General features: G+C 39.5%; 3 protein-coding genes across 3 annotated transcripts in view; 2 read left to right on the top strand and 1 right to left on the bottom strand.

The window, feature by feature from the left end:
- The window catches only part of LOC131881525 (probable methylcrotonoyl-CoA carboxylase beta chain, mitochondrial), a 10,157-nt gene extending 1,914 nt beyond the window's left edge, over window positions 1-8,243 (bottom strand). The window contains exons 1-3 of the mRNA XM_059228411.1: window positions 7,734-8,243; window positions 7,026-7,292; window positions 5,813-6,955 (exon numbers count right to left, since the gene is read on the bottom strand). Of these exons, the coding sequence (XP_059084394.1) occupies window positions 5,813-6,955; window positions 7,026-7,292; window positions 7,734-7,931 (1,608 nt within the window). The 5' untranslated portion in view covers window positions 7,932-8,243. The remainder of the gene's footprint in view (window positions 1-5,812; window positions 6,956-7,025; window positions 7,293-7,733) is intronic.
- Window positions 8,244-9,663: 1,420 nt separating this feature from the next.
- On the top strand, window positions 9,664-15,409 carry LOC131882296 (splicing factor 3B subunit 4-like). The gene is made up of 3 exons (XM_059229398.1): window positions 9,664-9,812; window positions 13,554-13,912; window positions 14,625-15,409. Exons 1-3 carry the CDS (start codon window positions 9,779-9,781, stop codon window positions 15,267-15,269), a joined length of 1,038 nt encoding a protein of 345 aa, XP_059085381.1. The 5' UTR covers window positions 9,664-9,778; the 3' UTR covers window positions 15,270-15,409.
- Window positions 15,410-19,628: 4,219 nt separating this feature from the next.
- Window positions 19,629-27,983, top strand: part of LOC131881973 (sodium-coupled monocarboxylate transporter 1-like) — a 17,127-nt gene continuing 8,772 nt past the window's right edge. Inside the window, exons 1-2 of the mRNA XM_059228972.1 lie at window positions 19,629-19,765; window positions 19,847-20,092. Coding sequence (XP_059084955.1) covers window positions 19,890-20,092 — 203 coding nt within the window. The 5' untranslated portion in view covers window positions 19,629-19,765; window positions 19,847-19,889. The remainder of the gene's footprint in view (window positions 19,766-19,846; window positions 20,093-27,983) is intronic.

Genomic DNA, 27,983 nt, shown 5'->3' with positions numbered 1-27,983 from the left:
AGAATTGACCCTAAATCCTGGGTTGGGACAAAGCTCATGGATGCTTTAAAGTTTGAAGGTGTACAGTATCAAATACCTTCTGTACCTTCTCTGAACACTGTACAGTCCCAACTTTTTTAGTCTCTCCCAATATGAGAGCTCTCTCAATCCTGTGATGTTCCTAGTGAAACATCTTTGGACTTGTTTGACCTTTTGCAAACCTGCTGATTCATTGGAGCCCAAATAGGTGAAGCATATTCAAGATGTGGCTGAACAATTGACTTGTACAGAGTAAGCATTGTGACTATCACTGCACTTAAATGTGTGATATATCCAACCACACATTTGAAAAGCTTTACCCACCTTCAACTGGATATGCTCATCGAATTTTCCATTATTTTGGAGGACTACACCTAATTCTTTCATAGATGAGAATTGCTCAATATCTTTACCTCCATTATCTACGAGTAGAGTATGCAAAGGAGTTGACCCAAACATCATTGAGCGGAGTTTCATTCCGTTCAAGGCCATATTACTCTCAGTTACCCAGGAGTAGATTCGATTGAAGTCCTTTGCAAGGCTACTGAAATCTTGGCCATTCCTACCAGAAACTAGCTTTGCATTGTCAGCATAAGAAGAGAGGCTGGGAGTAATACTTAGCTTTTGAAGCGGGGCAACGAATATCATAAAAAGGAGGGGGCCTAAGATGGAGCCCTGGGGAACACCTGACTTGACATTATGTTTGTCACTAAGGGATCCCTCGACCTTAACTATTTGCTTCCTATCCTGAATGAAGCTTCTTATCCAATTGAAGCATCTTATCCAGTCGATCAAGGGTTAAAATAGTATGAAAATAAGATGACAAGTAGAAAATTTAGAATAATTCATCTTTCTAACATCGTCCCCATTGGCTAGAATGAACACCTCCAACCACCTCCAGAAGGACTTGAACGCCTTTATGATGGCCTCACCGGACATGGTGGCCCTTTTGACATTCACGGAGGCCATGTTGAGGGAGTCCACCTTTGGGCAGAAATTGATTCAGTTTTCGGGAGGGGGGGCAAAATTCATTTGTGCCATAACCTATTAGAGCTCAACTTCAGCTCCAGATACTTCTGAGTGACGTCAGAAATGTGACAGGGAGCACCATCCTGCTGCCAAACCCAGATCCCAGCGCTGTAGTGGTTATTACGGGCTGGGGCGATCTTTGCATCAAGAATCCGGATATACTGCATACCATCCAGGTTGCCCTTGATGCAGATCACTGGAAGTCAAAATTTTTCGGGTCTTTTTTGTTGTTTTGGGCAATCACTGACGTTGCCAGTGGCATTAGATGTGTTCCTGATCCTGTAAAGGATGCTTCTGGCGATGCTGAAGTTCGTCGCGAGGGTCCTGGCGCTGTCGCAATCCTCAATCCACAAAATTATTTGGTCGCGGATCTTCCATGATTGTTTTCAAACACAGAGGCAAAAGTAAAATCAGCTGTTGAAACGACATATTTAGCTAGATATGCCAAAAAACTCCTGCAATTAACTTCTTTTATATGACTTTATCACTGAGCTACACGGTTTTGAAGACGTGTCCGAAGACTTATGGCACACCCGGTCGATGACAACCTCCTATTCTAGACTGAGTTCCACAATAACTACTGATTGGCAATGGCTACCAACGATGAGTAAACTCAAATTGGATTTCTATCAGATTCACTTTTGAGTGATTTTCTAATTACGTCTTGTGCCTTGAATTGGACCCAGCCAAACGTGTTATATGTTAGCAACCACTTGGGCCCATTGCTAAATTTTCTTCTTTTCGAAAACGAATTGGTGTCGTTCGGACTTCAGTTGGGATCGCATCATATGAAGGTTTTTCTAATCCATCTTACTTTGAAAGCCGAATGTCAACATGAAGACTGATTGTTGGGTCCAAGATTTGAGCACTTGCAAGGTTTTGAGAATCCCTCAAGGCTTCCACAAGGTTTTGAAAAGCACTTGGTCCACGCTTTTGTACCTTGGCAAAAAGTGCTTCAATGTTCGGATCTTGGTCAAACTGTAACGCAAAGAGATGAAGGCTCATTGCACCATGCCCCATTCACGAAGATCAAACTTTAAGGAATGTAGTATCAAGCAATCAATTAGTAGTCCTAAAATTTCAACCCAAGATGAAGCCATAACAAGAGTAAGCATGGTCGATTTGATTGAGACAAACCTATTTTAATAAAACTTTTATGGAGAAATGCTTGGTCAAATTCTTACCTTCAATTGAGCGAACAACTTCTCAGTAAAGATTTTCCTAGTCACAAGTTCCGATCTTAATTGTGCGTTCCACTTTGTGCTTGAAATTAAGGCTTTATAGTTCTGCTGAATTTTTTCTTTGTCTCTGGGATCCATTTTAAAGGCAAAATTTAACTATGAAGTATGAAGAAGAGGTTCTAACAAATGACTGAACTACTCAAAAGAGATAGTAGTATGATAAATGCAATAACAGTTGACAACGGAGACCCTTTTCATCACCAGCTATCATCTATGTATAATGATAAGACAATGCCTCTCGTAATAGCATCCTTACATGCTGATCTATGAATATGTTTAAGCTGATGAATTGAGGTCGTTTAATGTTAGCAGGCGTAAAAAGCATTTTATTTTGTCCTAATGAGAATTGCTTTAAATAAATACAATACGACAATGCTGTTTTTTGTCAAATGTTCGAGTTATAATGAGGAATGATCTTTAAAGGTTAGGTAATTCCATTTTTTATTTATCGCTGGGAGATAAAATAGTGTCACAGGGCCGTTCGGGCACACTTTTGGGCGGCTTGGACTGGCGTGAGCCGTTACATGTATTTTTTTACTTTTTTAGCACGACCATGGCCTTAATCATGAGTGTCATAATTTTGAATCAAAGAATAAACTCTTTGAGACACGTTTTATTCAAAAAATGTCAATTGCTCACCCATGAGCCAAATATCTGCTTTTTAAGTTTATGACGTTAAATCTTTAAATCTACTGGCCGGCTCGTCTGTGGCTCGCACTATCAGAGCGGCAAAGCCAAACTCACTCGACTCTGATAATCAGTTCCGTCGATTAAACACGTTTATCGTACTTGACGCTCAATTTTTTTTTCCATGCAAGTAATAAATACTTTTTGGATGAAAAGCGTGCCAAAGAGTTTATTTTTTGATTCAAAAAGATGACATTCATGGTTAAAGCCATGGTTGTGCTAAAAAAGTAAAAAAATACATACTTGTAACGGCTCGCACAAGTACAAGCCGCCGAAGAGTGCCCGACCGGCCCTGTGACACTATTTCATCTCCCCGCGGTAGGAAAAAATGAAATCACCTAACATTTCAAGATCATAATGTGGAAAGAAAAGCCATTAGGTCTTTTCAAGCTGGCGTCATCAATTTCCGAAGCTAGCGCTATCTACCGTTCAAAGGTTTGGTTTCTTGGCATGAATTTAAAAGCCAGATTTTGTACAATATTGTACCAAGTTTGCAGTCGATGGTTTGTTAAATAATCGTTTTTTTACCATTACATCTACAACATTGAATGATATCCTTAAAAAGGTAATATATTTTATCCTGGATTTATGTACTGAATTAAACAACTTAGGAGTTCTGAAGAGGAGTTAGCCTGGAGGACAAAGGAACATCGGAAGTACGTGTATCTCTAAATACCTTGGAGCACCAGATATCTTTGACTGGCTTTTCTCTTTGCACGCACTGCCTTGCTTGCGGCTTGGGATTCGACCCGCCACTTTTTGTTTTCACACCTTGATTGTTATATTCTTTAGGCCTACTAAACCATTTAGCAATCAACTACTTATGTTTTGGGTCCACGAAAGAGGTCACAACACAGATGTATTTGCCTCTGAAGGCAGGATTTGAATCCACGTCCTCTGGTTAGCCATGTCGTGCCTCTATTAGGCACATTAGACCACTCGGCTACCATGGAAGTATTTTATTTATAATTTGAACAATAGTGGGTCGTTTTCCCATTCAGTGGACTGAATGGATTCTGGTTCCTGCGACACAATCCTCTGACTAGTGCTTATGAACTCAAACTTCTTTGTTCTTTTCGGACTGGTGTATTCATGCACCTTTTTCTCCATGATTGTTTTTTTACACTTTCATCCTAAAATATGCGGTAGCTTCAAAAAACGTTTTAAAGAACAAGCAAGTCTTTGTAATTCCATTATCAGTCGCTCCAAATAAGTTAAATAAATTGTGAAAACAAGCAGTTGTTGAACCTCCGTTGTGCAAAGTGACCCCTAACCAAAACCACCCACCCTTAAGTGACATTGTTTCCTTATTTCCCTTAAGGCTTGTCAAGAGAAAGCGTTCATGAGCACTGACGTTATTTCATGAAGTAAAATAAAACCACATTGAATTTTGACATTTATTCCATTTCAGATGCTTGTCTAAGCATATGGCATTGTGGTATTTAGCCAATTTGATAGTGCGTTCACCGATCAATACGAAACATTTTTACTTTTGTTGGGTTTTGTGACACAGCTCACTCAAAATCTCTCGGTTATCAAAAATTCAATGGGCCGATGGTGCGGGTTGGCTGTGATGTTTGTCTTAGTTCTCCCTCCCCAAAATGCCCAAAATGCCCCTATTGGGACATTGAAACAGGAAAGGAAGGTGACGTCATTTTCAAATTTTGAGAGCTAGCTCACATTTATTTTTGAGGCTTAATAGCTCTCTACTTCAGGACTAAATTTGAGCTTCAGTTCGTTTATCCATTAAAGGAATTTTACATTGTATTTAAGTGTCACAGTTTTACTCATTAACATGGATGAACACTACTTTTTACCAGAAAAAGCAGTTTTCGACTTAATTTCCATATTTTAGGACTTTCTATTTCTACAGTAGACTTTTTGAAACCTCAAAAACTTTTTAAGAAAATTGCCACCCCTTGATAAAAGGCTCTTCTAGTATACGTCAAAAATAGAACTGCCAAATCATTACTTAAGATACACGTTTTGCCATTTGGGTTGTTGACCTCCATAAGAAAGACCATAGGTACCGGAAGATTTCTAGGTTTTAAAGCTTGCCAATTCCAACCATCCATGGGGCAATTCCTCGTTTTGAGTAGTGCAATCATGTCAAAAATGCCTCTCGCTCCAGTCGACCTCGGAAGATTACTGATCATACTGCGAGGGTCCTAGTCAGGGATGAGAAATCATCACAAGCCATTTCTGACCAAGTGGCAGAAAATGCTGGCAGAAAGTGGCAGAAATTCCTTCAATGTGGATTTTTGCCAACGAGAATATAACTTGGATGGGAAATTATTAAAGGCCATTTTTGACCACCTGACAGAAAATGGTGGCAGAAAGTGGCAGAAATTCCTCCAAAGTCGAATTTTGCCATCGCTGGTCCTAGTACGTAAAGTTGAGCAAAATCCAAAAATGGCATTGGGAGAAGCAAAGGATGAGTTTGTCACAATCAGAATCATCGTTTCCAAAGACACCATATCGAGGACTATTCGGACAGCTGGACTCAAAACATGAAGGCCAAGAAAGACTCTGCTGATTCAGCCAGGACATGCCAAAACCAGACTGCACTCTGCCAAGGGGCATTTTGACAAAGATAAGACCTTTTGGGAGTCTGTACTGTGGTCGGATGAGACTAAGATTGAGCTCTTTAGCCACAACCAAGTCCAATCAATTTACAGTCGTCCGGCAGCAAGTTGGTGCCAAATAGTTGGGGGACACTAATAATCAAGTTTTGAGATAGCCTGAATGAATCCGAAATTTGTGGCAGGAGTTGAAGAATCATATTGTAGAGTCGCTTATTGTATATGTTGTGTATTGGACTCTCACATTCGAAATACTTTATTTCCCTCCCCATTTCGACCAGGTCTGGCTTGAAAATTGAGACAACTGAGGTAAAAGGCTTTGGCCAGGACCATTCGGCTCTCTTGAGGTCGAATAATTCCATCACATGTGCTCCTAGACGACCAATATTGGGCGCTTCCCATTGACACATCCACAGGATCGGAGTCACAAATCTGCGAGCACTCAAAGCCGTGCTTTTTCAAACCAGATCCTGGCCACATGAAATTGAATTCAGGGTTGCCGGATGGACCACACATGGTCATGAGCTCGTCATGACACACTGGCGCCACTGCTAATGCAATTTTGGGAACCCTGGCTACCGCTTGAGCGCGAATCATTTTGGCTCTTTCTTTAAGGATTGTTTCATCTTGATACGAAGTTTCCAAGCCGGAATTGGAGCTGTTTTGAAGGAAAAGTATAGGAATACTCCTCTGATCACAGAGCTGGATGAAGTGAGCACCTTTTTGGGCGTCTTGTTGAGTGATATCCCCGCCATTGCCAAGGACACCAATGAGACGCCCATCTAAGAATCCAAATCCGGTCACCAAGTTGGGGCCAAACCGTTTCTTGAACTCGGTGAACCTAGAGCCGTCCAAGAGGCATCTGACTACGCTGTATATGGCATCCTTATTTAGTTTATCAAATCCACTGAGAGCAATCAAGTCACCCGCTTGCCCCTCAGGTGGATCCACTGGTTTAGCATTGGACGGCCAGTTCTCATTGATGTTGAGGGTGGCAATGATGTCTCTGACAATCTCAAATGATTCAGCTTCAGTCTCGGCAAAGTGGTCAGCAATGCCGCTGGTCTCACAATGAAGTCGGGCTCCGCCCAACTGTTCGCCAGTCACAACTTCTCCAGTGGCTGCCTTGACCAATGGGGGTCCTCCAAGGTAGATATTAGCAATCTTATTCACCATTATTGCCTCATCCGACATGGTCGGAGTGTACGCCCCTCCGGCGGTGCACATTCCTGATACCAAGGCAATCTGTGGTATGCCCTCTCCACTCATGATGGCCTGATTTCTAAAGGTACGCCCACCGTGCTTCAGGTCCGGGAAAATCTCCGACTGCAGGGGTAAGAACGCCCCACCAGTGTCCACTATATATAGCGTCGGAATTCTGAGATTGTGCGCGATCTCCTAGATCCATAAATTATTTGGTTCGTGATTTCTCCAAGGTTGGTTCACAGTTATGCTATAGAGTACCCACCTGTGCTCTTAGTGACTTGGTAACCGTAATGGGATAAGAAGTGCCACCTTTCACGGTGGCATCATTGGCTATTAGCATGACATGGGTATTGTTGATCCGCCCTATTCCAGTGACAGTTCCGCCCCCAGGCACGTCTCCGTATTCCAGATCAATTCCCACTGTGGCTCCGACTTCCAAGAAATCGTCCATGGCAGCTTCATCTAAGATTTGCTCAATCCTATCCCAAACTAGGACCTTCCTGTTCTTTTTTACGTGGCGTTCCACACCCTGTAAATGTGAAAATAAGTTTACAGAGAGCCTTTTAACCACACTTGAATTAATTAACAAGCCTTGCTTTCAAGAATAAGATGATGCCTATCATATGAACAGAAATATCCATATGGTGTTGGTTATACACCCAACAAAAATCGTGGTTCAATTTCTGATATAATTCAATTTTTCGTACAGTATGAAACAAGAGTATGATAACATCTAGCCTGCTTTTTTTATTGACTTCAAGCAAACAGCATTCCGAAGTGGAGTCTAAAAATACACCTATATTAGCATGCCGACAACCCGGGTGCCTTTCACTTATATCCAGTGGAAATGTCTTTCAAACAAACGGTACTATTTTTTTTAATGTCTATCGATTAGAAATTGGTAACATGCCCCCCAAAAACAAGCACTTTCAAGCTGATAAAAAGATCATTGAGCCGCATTGCTATCTACCTTTGACCCTCCTCCATTTCGGCAGTATTCTACCCTTTTCTCGTGCATAGCGTTGAATTTTTGACCATTTTCAATTTGTGAGGGATCAAAGGTTAACTGGGAAGCCAAAACCGGGAATGGTTTTGAGCTGGCATTTGCTTTCCAGAAGACACATGTCGACGAGGATATGCGGCGTGGTCGCCGAATGAAAGCCAACATTGTCTACTAAAGTATTTTTGTTTTCAAATTTATCATCACAATCTGATTACAACAGGTCGACTCGCACAGTTTATAGGTGCACAAGCTGACCAGTGTTGCTATATTTACATTGGTCTTCACCTCATAAGTCTCAAGGGATCGGGATCCCCCGGCACTTGTAAGCAGGTTTCAGACCTGGCAATGAGTTGAAGGGTAGCCTAGGGTAATTTTTCGTTAAATTCTTTTTTTGTAGAACAACTGAAACACACTAAATAGCACTTATATTGGTTTCAAATAGAATTGATTACGTTAAAATGAATATGCAATTGTAATTACAGCGAAATCAAACCTGTTTTTTTTAAGCATTTCAGTATGTTGCGAATCATATTTGTTTGTAAATTGCTTTGATGGACATCCTTTTACTACTCTGACAAAAATCATCTAATTAGCCCATGGGCAACAAATAGACTTATTGGGCCTACTCTCTCACAAATGCAATTCATATATACATACATATATCTTGAGTTCAATCGTGATGTTAATTTTTGGTCATATCTTATAAACCTTTCATTTCAATTGTGATGCAGTTTTTCATCAGTATAGAATAGCCGATTCTTCAAAAACATCTGAGCTAAGTGTATGAACTGAACATATTCCTATCTTGTCAATAGTTCTAATTTGTGTTCACGGTTCACATTCCCAATAGGGCTAGTCAAGTAAAGGCGTTCATGGACAACTGACGTTATTCAATGGAGTAAAATCAAAGACAACATACCCAGCCAAACCGCACTGTGCATGCAATAAAATTTGACATTTTTTCCATTTTACATGCTTGTTTGGGCAATTAGCATTGTGGTATTGAGCCAATTTGATAGTGCGTTCACTGATTAACACCAAAAATGCTTATTTAGGAGGGTTTTGTAACACAACTCGCTCAAAAGCACTCAATTATTGAAAATTCAATGGGCGAATGGTGCGAGTTGACTGTGATGTTTGTCTTAGTTCTCTCTCCCTAAAATGCCCAAAATCAGGGTGCTGGACCGCGTTTTACCTTGAATTTCCTTTACTTGACATCCCCTATTAGCTGCCCGATTTTTCTAGATATTGTTTTGGGCTTCCTGAACCGGACCACTGCATCTCACCACTAAATGAAAATGTTTAATAATACTAATATTTCAACGACTTATCAATTATTTTTATCCGTTTTGACAGCAAAGATGCTCCTTGAACAAACTTTGAGAGTTCCGGAGCGTTTTCAGTCCACATCAAGAGGAATCCAACCATTTCGGGAGTTACTCATTAAGCAAAAAGAATTATCCAGCGATATTGGCTTGAATTGAGCAGTTTTGGCGTCCCTAAAACTCATCGCCCCAACAAATGTTTTCCCATTGATATATAAATTCAAATAGCAATGGGTCAAATTCTCGTTTAAAAATGTCAGCAGTACCATTTCTGTATCCACATTTTAGGCTCAGTTCTCCCAAGTCTCATAATTACCTCCAAGAATTTCATGCATGTCTCTTTTTTTTAATTTTAAAACTCAACTTCCTGTAATTTGTTAGGGTGACCAACTGATCTTAAGACCCAGCTTTCTCTTTCAAAACAATTCACATAGGAATATAAACATTATTTTAACCATCCCATACAATTAACTATGCACTAAAATGATATCACGATTGCCACAAATATCAGGCGTCAATGACCACCAGACGCATTTTCGGAGAAAAAAAGACACATGGGGCATGTCGTCACCCTGAGACCCTGAAATCTGAAATACCGAAAACAACACACAATAAGTCCAAAACAAGATTTTGCTTTAATAAATCGTCGGTTTTAGTGTCCAGAACGCTTGGATTGGCCGAGACATTATGGCGGCCGGGCCCGTGAGTGAACGAAATCAAGGTGAGTGACTCCGTATTCCGTTCAAGCTCACCTCTTCGAATTTGGAGACGAATTGTGTCTACCCAACGTTGGACGTACATTTCCTCTGCGTGTGCCTTTATCCACAGACCTCTAGAAATATGGACTGCGAACGAGCTTCCCGGCAAATCGGCCTGCTCTTGGTCATAGCAACTAGCAACTCTGAGCCACTTTTCGAATTAAAGTTATAAAATAAGAAACGTAGATCTCTTCAATTAACGGTAGGTCAATTTTATATCATTTACATGCAAAGTGGATCGTTTCAAAGTTATGTTGTCTAAAGCTTATGTAGCTGACCAAGAGCAGTCCGAAACATTCGAATTTTATGTAGTGTTTACTACGTAACTTTGAACATGTCTCCTGAGTTCCCTAAGCATAGATTTGGGCTCAATCTTGGCTGAGTTCATCTATTCAACCAGATCTTTTTTTGGAATAAGATGAGCGGTTTAGGAGATAGGATATTTTTGCTTCTGTTCGCAGTCCATATCTCTAGAAGTCCGTGCTTTATCCTATGAAGTTCAGATGGAAAAAATTGGCAGACCCAGATTTGGAATCGGTTATCTCTAGACCAAATTATGCATTATCCGATTTACGTTCTAAAACAAGTGTATTGCCTACAAGACACATTTCATAGTTTTTGCACATATTGGCTTTGGGCGGAGGCAAAGAAACTCCCCATATTTTTGCAAACAACGGAGAACGTTTAACTGAGCGATCTATGAGGTGGTGCAAACAAGACAAGAATTTTCGTCACAAATGGCGTGGATTCAAATCTCGTCGTCGGCAGTTAACATTTAAAGGGAGGAGATTGGGTGCATTGGTTGGTGCAGTTTCCCAGTAAGTTAAGAAAGATCTCGCTCTCTCACTAAGTAAGAGACATCATAGAAATACAAGTCTCAAAAATATAAGTCTCTTGAGTAGACTATGTGATGGCCGATTTTTCTTGCCAGGAAAGCTCACCCTTCTAACCGACACAAGCACGCGTCAATGAAAGAAATTTGAGAAAAATGTCTAAAAATCAGTTGGCTTGCGACCAAGCTAAGCAGTAGATTATTGGTAGTCGATGCAATTGTGTTATGGGTTTATACTAGGAATCGTGGAAATATTTTGCTCGTTTTGGAATAGAAAATAATAATGTGATCAAGAATACGTTGATCATGATGCGATCCTGTCAACACCAAGTTCTGGAACGTATCAATTATGAAATGTCTAGAAGTAATTACCAGACGCAGAAAAAAGATGTTGTTTTCTTGCCGAGCAGAAATTACCGAAGTTTGACATTTCAGATGCGCGAGAAAGCTAAACCAAGGCCCATTTTTTAAACGTCTGAACCTAAAGCAATGTTGAGCACCTTTGGATATCTCTTAAGAAAACGGGTTTCAGCATAGGAACGAGAACTAGTCAGTGCAACCATCTCGAACTTGTGCTTGACATGAAAAAAAAGTCACATTTCTTGGGTCAGGGTCTGGTAATCTCAGATGCAGGTCCCAAGTTTTGAGTTTCAAGGTCTGACTCGGGTAGAACATGCACATTTTTTCCTTAAAGACTTACATCCCGTGCAACGTGTCTGGTTCAAATCCAGTGTAGTTCCCTATTTGCTGAAAAACTTTGAAAATATGTTTAAATATAAAGAATGAAAAGTGAAAATATATATATTATAATAAAAAAAAACGGAAATAAAAATGATGTCTTCAGAATTCTACTGCAAATTTGGAGGGGTGGGTGGTGGTGCAATTTCTCCTGGAGAAGTGAAGGGGGAAAGCAAACATTTGGCGTCTTCTTTCTATGGAGCAAAAATTTACTCAAAACGACCAGCCAACCCGCACCATACATACACTCAATTTCTCATTTATTTTGATTTAATTGATTGTTTAAGCAAACGCCATTCGCTTTTTGACCCCAGTATTGGCACGGTCACAGAACTAAACGAAAAAGGACATTTTTTTTTAATTTTCTAACCCAACTCACTCCATTGTTGAAAATTCAAGTGGATTATGGTGCGATTTGGGTGTGATGTTCGTCTAAGCTCTCTCTCTACAAAATGTCCAAAATCAAGGGGTCGTACCGCATGATTTCTAGAAAGTCCGTTACTTCACATGCCTAATTGACAAAACTTGGTAGATGACGAGGCAAAGACAATGAAGGGCACTAAAATGGGCAATTGTCAGATGTGTATTTTTGTATGAAAGGAAAACTGAGAAGAATTCAGGGGGGCCATCACTGAAATGGTATAGAAATATGAATGCTTTAGTGTGCTATCTCCACCTCGGTAAAAGAGAAGCTGACCGCTCGTTTATTTCAGGCAACTTGGATAGAATTAATTCGGTTTAAAACGCGCAAGAGGGTTCACATGTCTTCGAGGGTGATCGCAAGTACTTGGATTTTCTTGTGCTGCATCCGGATTGGCAGAAATTGGGCCATCTCGCATTGGTTTCAGATATATCCGGTTTCGTAACAATGTCCTCCCGTTTGATTGGACTAAGTAGGATCGTCCACTTCGCCTGATCTGGAGAATTGTTCCGGTTTTGCTCCAAGTCGATTCTTGTGGATGTCGGATCCTAACTTGTTGACCAAATGTTAGTTTTCGAGGTTGACGGGAACTGGAGTCGTAAACTGTTTTCTGCTTCACATTTTCATCTTTCCTCCTCCTGAGATAAAGTTGTTCATCTTCATTAGGCAAGCGAGCATACTTGGATGGGTCTGCGGGGAGCAAAGTGCGCTGTAAGCGACCAAACAACCATTGAGATGGTGCTTTTCCATCCACTGATCTAGGTGTATTACGCCATTCAGTTGAGGCAATATTAAGTTCATCTAGTCTACAGAACAATGATTGGTCCCCATTAAATTTAAACATTGATTAAATATGAGAAATTCCGGTGACCACGAGCAATGGAGTGAAGAACAAATTCTGCATTTTCCTCCCCATTTGTCTGAAGCATTATGAACCATTTTTGCCATTATTGGTCAGTCATTCTCTGCCTCCATAGGGATAATAGGTTGATAGCGTAAGGCTTATTGCTTCGTAATTCTTCTTTCCCCTTTTCCGCCGTCTCACTTCTAAGATCTCTGAGAAAAGCAGGGAACGTTTTATTAATTTCTGTCCTATGTGTGTGACATCTTGATCGTAGCTAGTATACTAGGAATGTCATATCCAGCAATTCAAAATAGGATTTATGTACAATATTTATTCTAACTTTATGTTCATAAAATATTTTATCCGCCAACGAATTGGAGTTAGCAGATCTGGCTAGCCCTTGAATGTGTGGTTGATGAGAAACTTTGATCAAAAGTTCTCCAAGTCTGACTGAAAAAAAGGTCCTGTATCAAAACCTACATGTTCCTTACGAATATATGATGAAAGGAAATTAAACGATGAAGGAGCCCGAGAAAGAAGAGATGGGAACTTGATTGGAGGAATGAACAGGAATCCTTGAGGTCTTGAAAATTCCTTTCAAAACTTACGTTAACCCTCTACGGTCACTTCAATTGACCCTAAAACCTCGCTTGGGTTAAGTCTCATGGATGCTTTTGAACACGTTCAATACTTCGTTCTGGTCTGCGCTTTCCTAACGTCAAGAACTGTCATTCAGGGTCTTGAGAGTATAGCTGAAATATTCCTAAAAGTAATTTCCAATCACTTGTTATAATAAAAGATCTAGAAACTCACCATGCTCCTGATTTTTGAAGTCGGCCATATCATAATACAATTGGTTGATACTTCAGATGCCACCATTTATGTGGGTGGTTTAGACGAGAAAGTGAGCGAATCCCTGGTTTGGGAGCTGTTCGTGCAAGCCGGTCCCGTGGTCAATGTTCATATGCCCAAGGATCGAGTCACTCTAATGCATCAAGGTTACGGATTCGTCGAGTTCCTCACGGAGGATGACGCAGACTATGCCATCAAGATCATGAACATGATCAAACTGTACGGGAATCCTATTCGTGTCAACAAGGCCTCTGCCCATCAAAAGAATCTGGACGTGGGAGCGAATATTTTCATCGGCAATCTGGACCCTGAAGTTGATGAAAAGCTCCTGTACGACACATTTTCGGCATTCGGAGTCATCCTGACCACGCCCAAGGTATGTTTTTCTTAAATGTGAACTCGCATAATCCTGGTGATTTATGTTATCGATCCTATTTGTCTCAGTCAAATGGCGAAAATGAATGAAAGAGATGGAATGTAATGGCCTAGTATATAGCCTCTATTGCGACTCTTGGTCATGTTAATTCGTAAGATGTATGTGTGCGTATTGATGTTGATCTTGGATACCTTTAAGAGGAGGATTGGACATGGCAATCGGCGAAGCTAGGCCACTTTGTGATAACAACATTTCAGCTCCCCAAAAGTCACAAGGGATACTACCATACATTAAGAAAAAGCCATTTAAAAGAAAAAAAATAGAGTTTTTAAGACAAAATTTCGAGTTATATTCCTTAAAATGAAAATATCGAAAGTGTCTGGGTTATGTAGTAAAAAGTCTAGAGTTTTAAGAATAGGTAATAATTAATATAATAAAAGATGTGCAGTTTGGTCTCAAATACCAGTACCTTACTGCCTGTGTCCATTTATGACTTGGTCAAAGAGCTGTGACAAAAAAGAAAAATCGGCTTAGCTCCACTGATGTCCACTCCTCTAGTTAAACCTTTACCGATTGCAAAAAATATGGTTAGCCTGATGGTTTCAAGCCATTCTATGAGACTCCTTATAGACGCCTCAAGGTCTTCTATCCCACTGTGGTCTTTTTTATTATGAAAGCCGAGAAATGTCCTGCTTCTATGTTTTTTTTGCAGATTCAACGCGATCCAGATTCTGGGAACTCCAAAGGATTTGCCTTTATCAATTATGCATCATTCGAGGCCTCAGATGCCGCCATAGAGGCCATGAATGGCCAGTATCTTTGCAACCGCGCCATTTCCATTTCCTACGCATTCAAGAAAGATTCCAAAGGTGAACGTCACGGATCTGCCGCCGAGCGCCTCCTGGCGGCTCAAAACCCACTTTCTCAAGCTGACCGTCCGCATCAGTTGTTTGCTGACGCTCCCCCAATGTCAATGGGAGGTGGGGGTCCCCCTGGCGGTCCTCCTGGTCTGCCACCACCACCGCCATCTATGGGCATGACCGGCATGCCACCTCCTCCACCTGGGCCACCTGGTATGCATCCTATGATGGGTGGGGGAATGCCACCAATGCCACCTAGACCTCCCATGCCACCTCCTCCACCAGGATCTCAATATCCTCCAATGCCCTCTGGGCCACATCAAGGTCAAATGAGACCCAATTGGGGCCCTCCACCTCCTCAAGGATACCCGCCTATGCCACCTAAGCAAGGATGGAGACCACCACCGCCTGGATGGGGTGTGGGTCATGGTGGACCTCCCCCACCTCCCAGGCCTCCAATGCCACCAATGCCTCCGGGTCCACCTCCTCCACAATAAAGACAACGGTGAGATGGATGATGTGTGGTTGGAGTTCATATTTTGATCTGCGACATGTTTGGGCTGAACGCTAGATTGTGTCAAAAAAAAAATGCGTCTTAATTTATGAATAAATTTGTGACGAGCAAAGATTCACTGAATGCAATTTCTTTTTTTTCCTTTTTTCGGTTTGGTTTTGCGGCTTTTCTAACCGTTAGAGGGAATGTATATGAAAGGTAAGGTCACTGGAATTGACCCTAAATTGGGACAAAGTCCATGGATGCTTTTGAAGACGTACAGTATCAGATACCTTTCTTACCTTCTCTGAACACTGTACAGTTCCAACTTTTCTAGTCTCTCCCAATACGAGAGCTCTCTCATTCCTGTGATGTTCCTAGTGAAATATCTTTGGACTTGTTCGACCTTTTGCAAACCTGCTGAACTTATTGGAGCCCAAGTGAGCGAGGCATATTCAAGATGCGGTTGAACAAACGACTTGTACAGTGTTAGCCATAGATTTCTAGACACTGGATGTCGGACGACCGACCATTCGGCTGGTAAAACAGTACAATGGATGGTCTCCAGGGAATTGATTACAAACCGGTTTATTGTACTGTTTAGCCAACCGAGTGGTCGGTCGGCCGACATCCATCGTCTAGAAATCTATGTGTTAGCATTGTGATGCTATCTCTGGATTAAACGTGCGATATATCCAACCACACATTTGAAAAGCTTTACCAACTTTCAACTGGATATGCTCATCGACCTTTCCATTATTTTGGAGGACTACACCTAGATCTTTCATAGATGAGACCTGCTCAATATCTTTACCTCCGCTCCATTATCTACGAGTGGAGTATTTAAAGGAATATAATTCCGTTCACGGCCATATTACTCTTAGTAACCCAAGAATAGATTATTTCTAGGACCTTTGTAAGACTATTGGAATCTTGGCCATTCCTACCAGAAACTAGCTTTGTATCGTCAGCATAAGAAGAGAGACTGGCAGTAATTCTAAGCTTGCGAAGCGGGGCAACAAATATTATAAACAGGAGGGGCCCTTAGATGGAGCCCTTGGGAACACCCGACTTGACATCATGTATGTCATTAAGGGATCCCTCGACCATATTAATTTGTCAATTTGCAATTTGCTTTTTTGTAAAAAGAATAACAAACGGTGGTTGGGGTCAATAGGTAGGTGCTAAAAGACCGGGATGAAGTAATTATCAGCACATAAAGACACATGGATTCACATTGTATTCAGCCACATTGTACCAAACATTTTTTTTGCCTGATCCAAACTCAAATTGACTTCTTTTTCTATAGAAACTCTTTTTCCTTGCGATTAAACATCTAAAAATCTGTCAGATCATTATCTTATTGAGATAGTGTGTCGGTCTGGCCAAGGTTAAGTTTAAAGACGAGCACTGGCCCTAAATTGCAGAAAGGTTAAAAGAACTGGACCTGGTTTCAATTCTGAAACGGGTTTCAGCCGTTGATAAATTAGTTTCAGTTTCTGAGGAAGCTTGCTCCAATCTAGCAATCTCTAAATGTGTTCCCATTCTCAAGGGTGGGACAGGGATAAAAATTCCAAAATGTAGGAAGACTTTGTACAAAGATGTTTTACCAGAGGCCTGTTTGTTTAAGGCTCGTAACTCGAGTTTAGGGGCTTGGACGTTAACCGGTATGAAAATGCGCTGGCCAAAGCGGTGAGAGGATGGTCATTTTCTAAAAAGTAACGGCAACTGTAACGCGTTACTTTTTTCGGTAACGGTTCAAATCCTGGGTTTGTACAGTATTCAAAGAAGGTATTTGATACTGTACATTTTCAGAAATATTCATGAGCTTTTCAATTCTAGTGGCCGTAGAGGTTGAATGTGCGTTTTGATAGCACATTCAAGTCCTCGAAGTCCACTTCTCTTCTTTCTCTGGCTCCTTCATTGTTTAACTTGTTTCCCTCTAACATTCGTTGGAATTACGTAGGCGCTTTTGATCCGGTAGCATCTTACAAGTCAGATTTGGACGGGTTTTTAACTAGCATGCTAGATCAACCCTACAATGAAGGACCACAGACCATATAATGACTAGACCTCGCATAGCGCGAGGAAAAATGCGAACACTTGCCTTCATCAGCTGGTACATAAATTTTGGTGTACACTGACTCATGCTTTTTCATCCGCCAGCGTGGCCAGATTCAGAGTGAGCTTGTCACTGATAGCGTTCGTTGAAGGCCCAGCGATTGTAGGTCGTTGCTACTGATCAGGCAGTCACTCTCCTCTTTTTTGGTGTACAGACTTGTTGACTTAAAATCCACTTTCCTCTGCACTGAGGTGGGGCCAATGCGACATCTAGTCGTTATATGATCTGTGTGAAGGACTAGCTCGGTCTGCCAACCCAAATTCGCTGGTAGACCAAATATTGTGTAAGGATTGGAAGGCAGTAAATGCTAAAGAGACGAATTATGACCTGTCATTTGAATAGAAGTGGGGGAAAAATGTCTAAAATTTACCTGACTTCATGAAAGTCATTAGATATTGCAAAAAGTTGAAATTTCCTCCTAATATTGCCTAATAAATGGAACCAAAATTTGCAGTTGATTTGCAGCTCCTCAATACTTGCCATAAAACCTTGAATACACAAAGTTTTTAATAATTTTGGCAAGCCTCATTATGAACCTTAATAGAAAAGCAAGGTACTTGCCGGTATTAATTGCAATTATCATTACACTGTTCAACCATTTGTACGATAAAGAACTGCTCCTTCTGTGAAAAGTAGGACAGCTAACCTTTGGAAACCTTACTTGAATAGAAGCATGATTTCTGACTGAGCCCGGGCCTCAAAATTGGTCATTTCCAGACCTATTAAGCCTCATGGTTAGGGGGCTCTTGCATAGTCTGGAAAGTGCAGCCTGGAGAAAACAAGCCAAATGGAGTAAAAGGCAAGACATAATTTGTCATGGTTAGGGGTCTGAAAAATAGTTGACGGTTTTTGTCAAAGCGGTTAGTTTTTTGTTTTTAGGTGGTGAAAATAAATTTAGATAGGTTCCCAAAACGTCAGAAGAGGTTAGATAAATTGTTTGGTTGTTTTGATGGTGTTTATAGCAAAAGTTGTTTCATTATTATTTTTCAAAACCTTCTTGCTCTTTGAGATGAGCCTTGTTTTGAAATCAACAGAAAATGAACTTGAAAGCAGACGCATATCTAAAACTTTTAAGTGAGGTTCATATATTGAAGCATCATGAAATCATGAATGGTTTATGATAATTTAAGTCCATTGTGCAAAGATAACTTACGGCATAACAAAACATGCATTCTTAAAAAATGATCAAAATAAAGAGCTTCGCAAGAAATGGAAACATTGCAAAATTTTGATAAATGTAATTAATTTCATCCTCGAATTTTTTTCGGGAAAAACTGATATGTAAAAAACTAATTACTTACTATGGTATTTAGTTCTTCTAAATTTTGCGGAAACATAACAGAAACCTTTAATTTCCCCCAAAATCCTTGGGTTTAGCTTATTCTGTATAGTTCAAATCAGCAACAAAGTATTTTGTTTCAAAATGGCTAAGATAAGTCAAAACTTATTTGCTCTGAAAAACTATTTTTCCGCCCACTAGTGACAATATTCCAAACAACCCATACTGAAAATAACGTTTTTTGCGCAATATAGTTTTAAAAATCATTAACAAATATCTCAAAAATCATATTCGTATTGAACTATCTCATGGAAAATAATGATCACAATATTTTTATGCGTTATCAAGCGCACATTATGAAACTCTTTGCTTAATTCTTATTTGGATGTCGTAAGTGTTGGTAAATATGCCTTTGGGTGACTTGAAATGTTTCCCAGAATATTCTCTGCGTCACATTGCTTTAGCAATTAGTTGTTCAACGAATAATACCTTGATAACGCCTGACATTTTAGAGCATACTCTCTTATCTCTATATTTGCTTGTCCGCATTTAGACGAAACAGAGGGCGCTACATCCGCGTATTGAAAAAGACTATAGAGATCCATCGTTCCTAAAACCAATGACAGCGCTGGAATCTTGAGTTCAAATAAATGCTCTGTGGCCTTTAACGGTCCAAGAGACCTATGACATGCATGTCCATGATTAAAGAAGTTCAAAACTGTCATTCTCTATACCCCGAATTCCGGTTTGGTTGGCAGTGCATCAGAGATGCCATTCTGCATCCACAGAGAACTCTCCTAACGCCAACAAGGAGTCGACCAAGTAGGCTCACCTGTTTCCCCGAATGCCCTCTCCAGATCATTAGGCTCTGGCAATGTACTCACACCCGACTCACCGGGCGTTTAGGTGAACTTTACCTGGGCTCTTGGTGTACATATGACTTTTTTGAGGGCATACAAGGTAGAATAACAACTTAAACCCGCCCGCAGGAATAAAAGAGTCTCATGTGGCAAGGAAGCTAAAACTCGTACGTTTTAGCCGAAGGCGTGGAAATCAATTCCAGGCCGATCAGTTGTCATTGTTCCAAGCGGTTGACCAGGTAGTTCTTGACGCATCTAGGTTTTCTTTAAAATACTTAACAAATACGTACAAGTGATGTCTTTTTCCTGTATTTTGTCAGTCATTTGCGTATTAGGTTTGGCGAAAAGGTCGTCTGAGACGAAATGGCGGATGTCTTGCTAAATACTCGTGAGGAACTCATCGAGAAATTCGGTTGGGAGGAATATGTGGTGTTTGTGCTAATGTTGCTCATTTCCGCGCTTATTGGCGTATTCTTCTGGATCAAGGGGCAAAATTCGAATTCCGACTTCATTATGGGTGGCAAGAGCATGGGTGTTTTGCCCATGACCATGTCATTGGTGGCCAGGTAAGATCTTATTGATTATATCAGAAGATTTGGAACCTTGGGATTTCTCAAGTGACGTCACAGACAGTGCTGCTTTCTCGTTGAAGCGGTTAAAGGTTGAACTACCGAACTAGAGGACAAGAACAAAATGTGAAAACTGACGTTTTAAGCTGTGACATTTAAGAGGAAAAATATATTGTGTTCCTTTGAGATCGGAGGGCACTTGGAATCATATATTGATTTTTCCTATGAAAGGAGTTTGCAGTATGATTAATGCCTTTAAAACAATCAATTGAATAGACGTGCATATTCTGAATACAATCGCGTGTTTTTTACGTTTGAATTTCTAGTAAGAGCAATAAAAGATGGAATGTATCATCAGCTGAATCAGCTATTGAGAATTAACACGTTTTTATGGATAGACAACTTTTCCTTCTACACAAGGCAAATGCCTCCTCCCAAATCAAATATTAGAAGAAAAAAACAGACAAAGAACAAAATTGGTGTCACTCTACAAAATTGAAATTCAGTAAGATATTGGCCATGTATAAAATAATCTCTTACTTCATCGTTAATATGGCCAAATCTATAAATAAATGTGTCATGTGTAAAGCATCACGTCACTGCAAGTAATGTCACAGGTTTGGTAATTTTGGGGCCGTAATGGTGGAAGCTGCCGATTAAAAGCCACCTGAAGTTTCAGTTGTTCGTTTGACCTTCACAGCAATATTGGATCACTTAACACATAAATCAAGCAAAGACTCATTGAGTTTTAAGTGAAGCGGAACACGTCAAAACAGAACTACTACGTAATTTGTACAAGGCAGCAGATAAGGAAGTCCACAAAAAAGAAGAAAACGGGTATTGGTCTAGATATAAAAGCATTTAATACCATGGTGTTGATGACTCAATATCCCTCCGATTGTGACACGCCTTTAAAAACCAAAAAGGTAGGACAAAAATATTTCAAGTACAAAGCTGTGGCAGGTTGGCATTTGATGGAGTAATGCGTTTTCGGTGTTATAGAATTGTGTTATAATTGGAGGAGATGGGCGCAATACTACAAATCCAAAGTTGCAATGTTATCGGTCATTTATGGAAGATTGTGCAGATTTGTCTGAAAGCTGAATCTGGAGCTGATGATTTGGTCGTCTTCCAAAATCATCAACACTGTGAGGTGTCTTCTTAAGCTTCCTACTCTACAAGAAATATGTTTTACGTTCCGCACTTCAGAGGCACTTTGTTACACGGTGTTCAAGAAGCCCTATCAAGTTTCCAGGGAAATTCCCAAACACATCTTGGCATTTTTTACCTCAAGAATCATAGGGAAAAACTTAAATTTTATTGCTTTTGGAATTCTAGCCCAAACAAAAAAACTTACATCCCTAGAAACTTTATAAAAATTGAAATTTGCAAATGAATGAAAATTGCAACTTCAGCCCCCATCCATCCCTTCATAACTCCTTCAATATTTTGTTCTTAAAAATGCAGTCGGACAAGTGGCTCAAACCCGTTTTATGAAGCGTGTTAGAGGAGAGCAATTGCTTGGCAATGGTTTGTATTAGGGGCTTCTACTCTGAAATTGGATTCAGTCTTGTGCCATGGCTGTCCTAGGTATCTCAACTGCGAATGGAACTTTTTGACCCCCAACGATAGCTGAGACAAAAACATGCGATGGCAGCGCCCTCGATCGGTCCAAATATGTAGTTATCTATGGTTAACCCTTACCAAATATAGGGCTGATTGGGCTGATTCCTCTTTATTGAATTATATTGCATTTGAGTTGTTTTTGGCTAAGTCTAGAGATACTCTAGACATCCAGGGTCCTTAGTTAGGGCAAATAACCTCTGGAAAAGAAATTGCGTTCAAAACATGTTACCAGTAGTTTATTTAGCAGTCTACATTGCCTCTTCCCAATTTCGTTTGGGACTGTCTGACGTTGAAAATAATGCCCTCTAAAAAAAACAAAGACAGACTGATCCATCAAACCCCGAATTGGAAATAGACGGATTTGAGACTGCTGGTTACCAAATGATTTAGAAATCCGACATTCAATAGCTGGAAAAAAGGCTGGAATATAGTTCCACACATGGGCCCTTATGGGGAGTATCATCCCATGCTTTGCACTTGAGAGACAAGACTAAAAAAAATCGCCAGGCTTTACTTTGTGGCCAAGGATTATTAGTCTTGCTATCCTCAAGATCTAAAAGACTATGTCATGTCTTTTTGAAATTCGGAGGGCTGCAAATTTGCTCAGATTCTGGTTTTGAAATGGGATCTCTTCTTCATAGTATTTTCAATTCCACTCTTCACTTTCTTCATGTGCACTGAACCAATTCTAGTCTTGCTCATTGTGATATCACTTCCTTGTCAACTCTTTTGTTATTCTTGACCACTTCATTCTTTTATCCTTCAATCGATTTTTGTATATGATATTTATACACACCGTTTGATACATTTTATACTCTGACATGACCAAGAGTCGCAATAAACATTTTCTTACTATCTGTATAGTAAAATACGAATGACATTTTTGCCAAGTAACAAGGAAAAAAGCAGAAACCTGCGAGTGTTTGAAATCAAGGCGCGAGTCGGTTTTGCATCAGATTAAATAACCGGTGGGAATAGTTTTATATCTAGAAACAAGATTGAAATTGCGCCTTACTTTTTTTCGCAGTTACCTTTCAAAACTTGAATCGACTCGTTGCTGTCATCAATTTGACTCAAACTGAACGGACTGCATTTAAATACAGTCAATTAGCACGAACAAAAGATAGGTGGCTTCAAAGATGAAAATTGGTTTGCTTTGTTCCTTTTATTTTAGTCTTTGACATTTCTTGTTGAATATAAAGTTAATCAATCATAGACAGGAGTTTAGTCTTGGTGTTGAAATTCTCAAAAATGGATGTGGATATACTTGATTTATTTATCTCACGTAATATGTATCAGAGACGCAATTTACAATTAGAACCATGGCTTCCCTCTTTCATATTTGAAAAGGTCATCATGATTTGCCTGTGAACTGAGAATCAGTCTCATTTGTGCTTTCATTCAATAATAGAAATTCAACATTTTAGCACAACCATTAGTGGAAGAGATACTTGAATGCTCGGACTGGAACTGAAAATATATTGTTTATTGTGAAACCACTCAAGGCACCAAGACATGATGATAGAAGAGTAATGATTTTAAAAATGAAATGCTGAAGCCAAAGGTTAAAAACTAAATAAGATGAAAGGCAGAGAAATAGGAGCTGATAGGATCCGTTTGCCAAAAGATTTGATCACACATGAAGTTTGTGTAAAAATGCTTTTCATTAGGAATGGATTGCATATTTGCAGAGCGGCAGTAAATTGACGACTAAAAGTCCACTCTGAAACAAGGCTAGACTAGAGCACAGTCTTAGATCCAGCAGCAAGAAATTCCACAATTTCACAATGCAAACAAAAAAGCCCCCTCTTGCACTTTTGAGCGCATTAATTGATGTTTTAGATGTTCATTAGTTCTGCTTCATGTTTGTACACTTGAAATAGCATATGGCCTCTTTATTCAACCAATGCATGCCTATCTTCCATTGGAGCACTGTAAAGATTTCTAAAGGCAAAACTGCCAAGTGCTTATAATTACTAGAAGAAAAATCAAGACAAAAGCCCCACTTGAAAAACTATTTGGGCCAATTAGCTTGTTAGTAATAACAATAAGGATAATCTATAAATAATCAAAGGAGAGAGCTAACTTTCTAAATCCTAAAAAATTTTAAATGATATTTATAAGCATCATTAAGTTGGAGGAATTGATGTGAAAATGTCTTTAAAAACCAATATAATTAGTAAACCCCCCAAAAAGCTAAAACCTACAACAAACTTTTTTAAATTTTTTTGGCCCTTTTTCTACCAAATTTCCAATGTTTTTGGATTCTTAGACATTTTTTTCCTTCTCCATCCTTTTTTGACCTTCATTCCCACTATTTTTCACATTTTAGAACATTTATTGCCCTTTTATTGTCATTTGGTTCCTTAACTGCTTCTTTCTTCACGTGTTGTTTCTTGTTTGGGACATCTTTATTTACTTCTGTGCAACGTGATCAGATGAGGATTAAATCCTCAGCCAGGTGGTACCACTTGAACTTTTACAATATTTGTTTTACCAACAAATTGAATATATCAAATTCAACCCCCCTTTTTCGGTTTGGGTAAGTGTGCAAAAAAGAGTGCTTGCAGTAGAGCTACATCTGCCGTCATAGGTTTGATGTGACCCAAAATTATTATGTGAACAAAAGCACCCTCAGCACCAAAACAGTAGGCTCCAGGAGAGGAGTACATTTTTTTTTAATTGATTTACATCTGTATTAATTGATAAACGTGTCCTAATGTTGAACATTGCAAGAAAAAAGTGTTAGTTTCTTGTGGGTATTAATGTGGAACTTAATGGATATCCTGGAAAAGACAATTGGGTGCCTACATTTTGAGGCAAATAAAACTGCAGCAAAGAGGCTAAAAGGGCCTAAAGACGACCTTTTTGTTATTGTAAAACTTCTTTTTGCCTTATTTTCACTTGTTTTTGCATTTTCTTCACTTTATGAAAAATTGAAATGGGCTATTAAGTGTTTTTTTGAAGTCTAATAATCAGGCAATTTGTAAAAATTAAGCTGAAGTGGGCTTGGAAATTAGCTTGAATTGGAAGCAAGAAAAGGGACTGGCCAATACGTTGTTTGATCTATCTTGCCCAAATATAGACCAAATCAGACATGGCTAGCCTAAACATGAGTTATCTCAAACATGGGCGAGCTTGGTCAGGATCCAGCTCAGATATGAGCTAGCTAAGACATGACTCAAAATATGAACCCAATCAGCCCAACTGAGCTCAAAACTAGAAACCTTTGGGCCCAGCTCAGGCCTTCATCTAGAAACTGCCAACCCAGCTCAACCCGTAATGGACCATCTTCCTCGTAGCCTAGCCCAAACCAATTTTTTGGCCCAGATGCACCTCTAGTAAACAGTGTAACTGGCATGGAAAGCTGACATTTCTGCGAAGAGATAGAACAATTGACACCGCTCATAACCAATTCATTGGTTACTCAAATTCCTTTTTGAGTAGAACAAAATTGAGTTAAACTTTACAACTCTGGTTATAATACACCAAGAGATCCCTCCTTCATGTATTGCCATATATTCAATCAGTTTTCCCTGATATTGTTGTTTCTTAGGGCTATCCAAGGGCTATAGAAGGAAGTAACTCTTTGAAAGAATGATGGCAATTGCTTCTTAAAGTGATGACGCCAGCTTGAAAACATCTGTTGGTTAATGAGTACTTTATATAAGTAGAAATGCTGAAGAGCGATAATCGTTTATCCAAGTATCAAACTTACGGCGCACCCTGCACGCATATAACGCACCATCACTCAAAAATTAGTCATCCAATTATTCAATTGACAAGGTCCAATCCAGTTCTATGAAAATGTATGAGACTTGAATGAATGTGAAGGTCGCTTTTGATGACTTGAAACATGCAGAAAGAAAAAAAATGTGTCAGGCACATTTTTACACACTCCATCGATGTTATGTCAAGTCTTTGCAAAAAATAAGAATGATCTGGACTTTGACTAACATTTCTCTGTTTAATTAAAAAAAACTTTCCCATCAACATAATGAATTCCCAACAGAGACTCAACGTTCTCCAAACAAGTTGTCTTGCAACAATTTTTCCTCCTTTTACATCTTGCCATAACTATTACAAATTCAGAAATAGGACATTTGTCTGGTTCAAACTTATTGCGTTGTGTTTGCAACCTTACTGAGAAAGAGTGGCTACAAATGACATGATACAACAAACCACATGTTCCAAATGTTTGAGCTACCTTCAACTATATATAATTGCTCAGTGCTAAAACAATATTGTTGGCCTTTATGGTTCGACATAGCACAATAAAGATGCTGGTTTATTTTTAGTAGTGCCAAAAACCTGTCTGAATACTTCTCTAATATAGTGATTCACTTCAATACCAGGAAAATTGCAAATATTGCCACAAAAACACTATCGACAGAGTGCGTAGGTTATTTCTGCTTTTACTGATTCGACAGTAACTATCTTTCTGGTCAAAACCAAAGCTTTCAAAGGATCAAATCAAGACTGTTTTTGACATCAACGATGAAAGAAAGCCAATCGAATTATTTTTTGAGTGGTTTTGGAAGCTTGAGATCAAATTGAGGCTCCTGCCTACTCCAAAAGCTATTTGAGAACTGGATGGAAAGAATTCAAGTGTGTTCGTCTCTCCTCGATTTCAAATTGAATTCCTTCGTGGAAAGTACTCAACAATGGATTTTATTGAGTTATTTTGTCACTACCTCATGGTCAAATACAAAATACGTCCACACTAAGTACAATAGAGTACTTTGGAATTTAATCAAGGTACATTTTCTTCGGTTGTGTCTCGCTAAAAGTAATGAGCAAGGGATTTTGTTGAACGACTCGATTCCTAACACGAAAAGTTTTTATAACTAGTTAACAAAAAAATGTTGGGGATGATCGCCAGAGTGCGCTTCCTTTTCTACACAGCTGTTATCATTTTCACTTAAGTCATATTTACTGTTTAATGACATATCGCACTAATTTTGAGGTGTCAAGGCAAAGCAAAAAACCAATCACCTTTGTAAACCGTAACAATCAAACAATTATGGACTTATATATGGTCATATGGACTTTTAGAGTGTGGAATAACGGTAACGTTATGTTATAAAGCCATTTTTACCCCCATTATCCGAGCTGAAATTCAAACTATTGAACCCTCAAATCCAAACAAAGATGGTAGTGTAGCGATTCATATTCACGGAACCTTGATTAAGGATCTGCTCTCTCGAAATTTGGCTCGCTAATTAAATATGCTAATTAGCGGACGACCATTTTAGGGAGTAAGTTTGGTGAAATACACGAGAATAGACATGCCCTTTTGCTTATCAAGTGTATACACCAAAGTAGCTCCAACTAGTTTTACAGGGGAATTATACCAGCCCTTTGCGTTCCGTAATAAAGCATTTTTGTCTATTTCATTCATTTCACATCCTTGTTAAGATACCAGTTTACTCGGAACGGAATCCTGTTTCTGATTAGTACAGATCCTTCTTATGATCAAAGACCTTAGAAAAACGAGTTAGAGCGGGCTCTACATGATGCGTTCTAAAGGTTGCTTTTTTTCTAATCATATCTCCAAGAAAATCGAACATGTGTGTCTTCTTGCTCATTTCACTGCCTCGTGACTAGGATTTAATAACGTAAAACTATACATTCAGTGACGTGTTTTCGGAATTTTTCTCAAGGTTGACGCAAGTGTGTTCAAATTAAAAAGACACGTTTCTGCCTAGCAGATGATCATGCGCCAGGGAAAACAAGTTTTAATTGCTATTTCTGTCCGAAATTGCTCCTCAAAACACATCTTGTGCATCTCAGGATCTTCTCCCTTATCCTCACCAATGGTGGTTATATTTCAAAGCAAAATTAGAAATGAAATATGTGTTAATATGAGCGATATTCTGAATCAATCAAAAAAAATGTGAAGATGTTAGGAAAAAAGTGGCTGAAGCAAAGTTCTTCAAAGGTTTAAGGCTCGTTAAGTGGCCCAATCCTCAAGGACCAAAGCAGCCTTCAAGTCATTTCAAGACACAAAAATTAAGTGGAGCTTTATTGCCAGGATGCAATCAGAGGGGATCTCTCCAAAAGCTTAACATGTCCCTTCGCGGAAGAGAAAAGAACGCCCATCAGAAAAAGTGATCTCGACTAGGTCTTCCAATGAAAGTCTTAAAGGCTGTCCCGAAGGGTTTCTTTCAAGATCTTAGAGGTTAATTGGCCTCCACATTAGGTTTCTATCTCAATCAAGATACGATCTGGAAATGTAAAACAATTGGAATTCCGACTGTGT

The sequence above is a fragment of the Tigriopus californicus genome, chromosome 6, assembly GCF_007210705.1.
Source record: "Tigriopus californicus strain San Diego chromosome 6, Tcal_SD_v2.1, whole genome shotgun sequence".
NCBI lineage: Eukaryota > Metazoa > Arthropoda > Copepoda > Harpacticoida > Harpacticidae > Tigriopus > Tigriopus californicus.
Note: the sequence above shows the minus strand (reverse complement) of the source record. Positions and strands in the feature narration are given on the sequence as shown.

Bases quoted from the DNA above. Each gene is read 5' to 3' on its own strand.
- LOC131882296 (XM_059229398.1), top strand. From the start codon at position 9,779: ATGGCGGCCGGGCCCGTGAGTGAACGAAATCAAG. The intron at 9,813-13,553 runs GTGAGTGACTCC...TTGATACTTCAG, and splicing joins CGTGAGTGAACGAAATCAAG to ATGCCACCATTTATGTGGGT. The intron at 13,913-14,624 runs GTATGTTTTTCT...TTTTTTTTGCAG, and splicing joins TCATCCTGACCACGCCCAAG to ATTCAACGCGATCCAGATTC.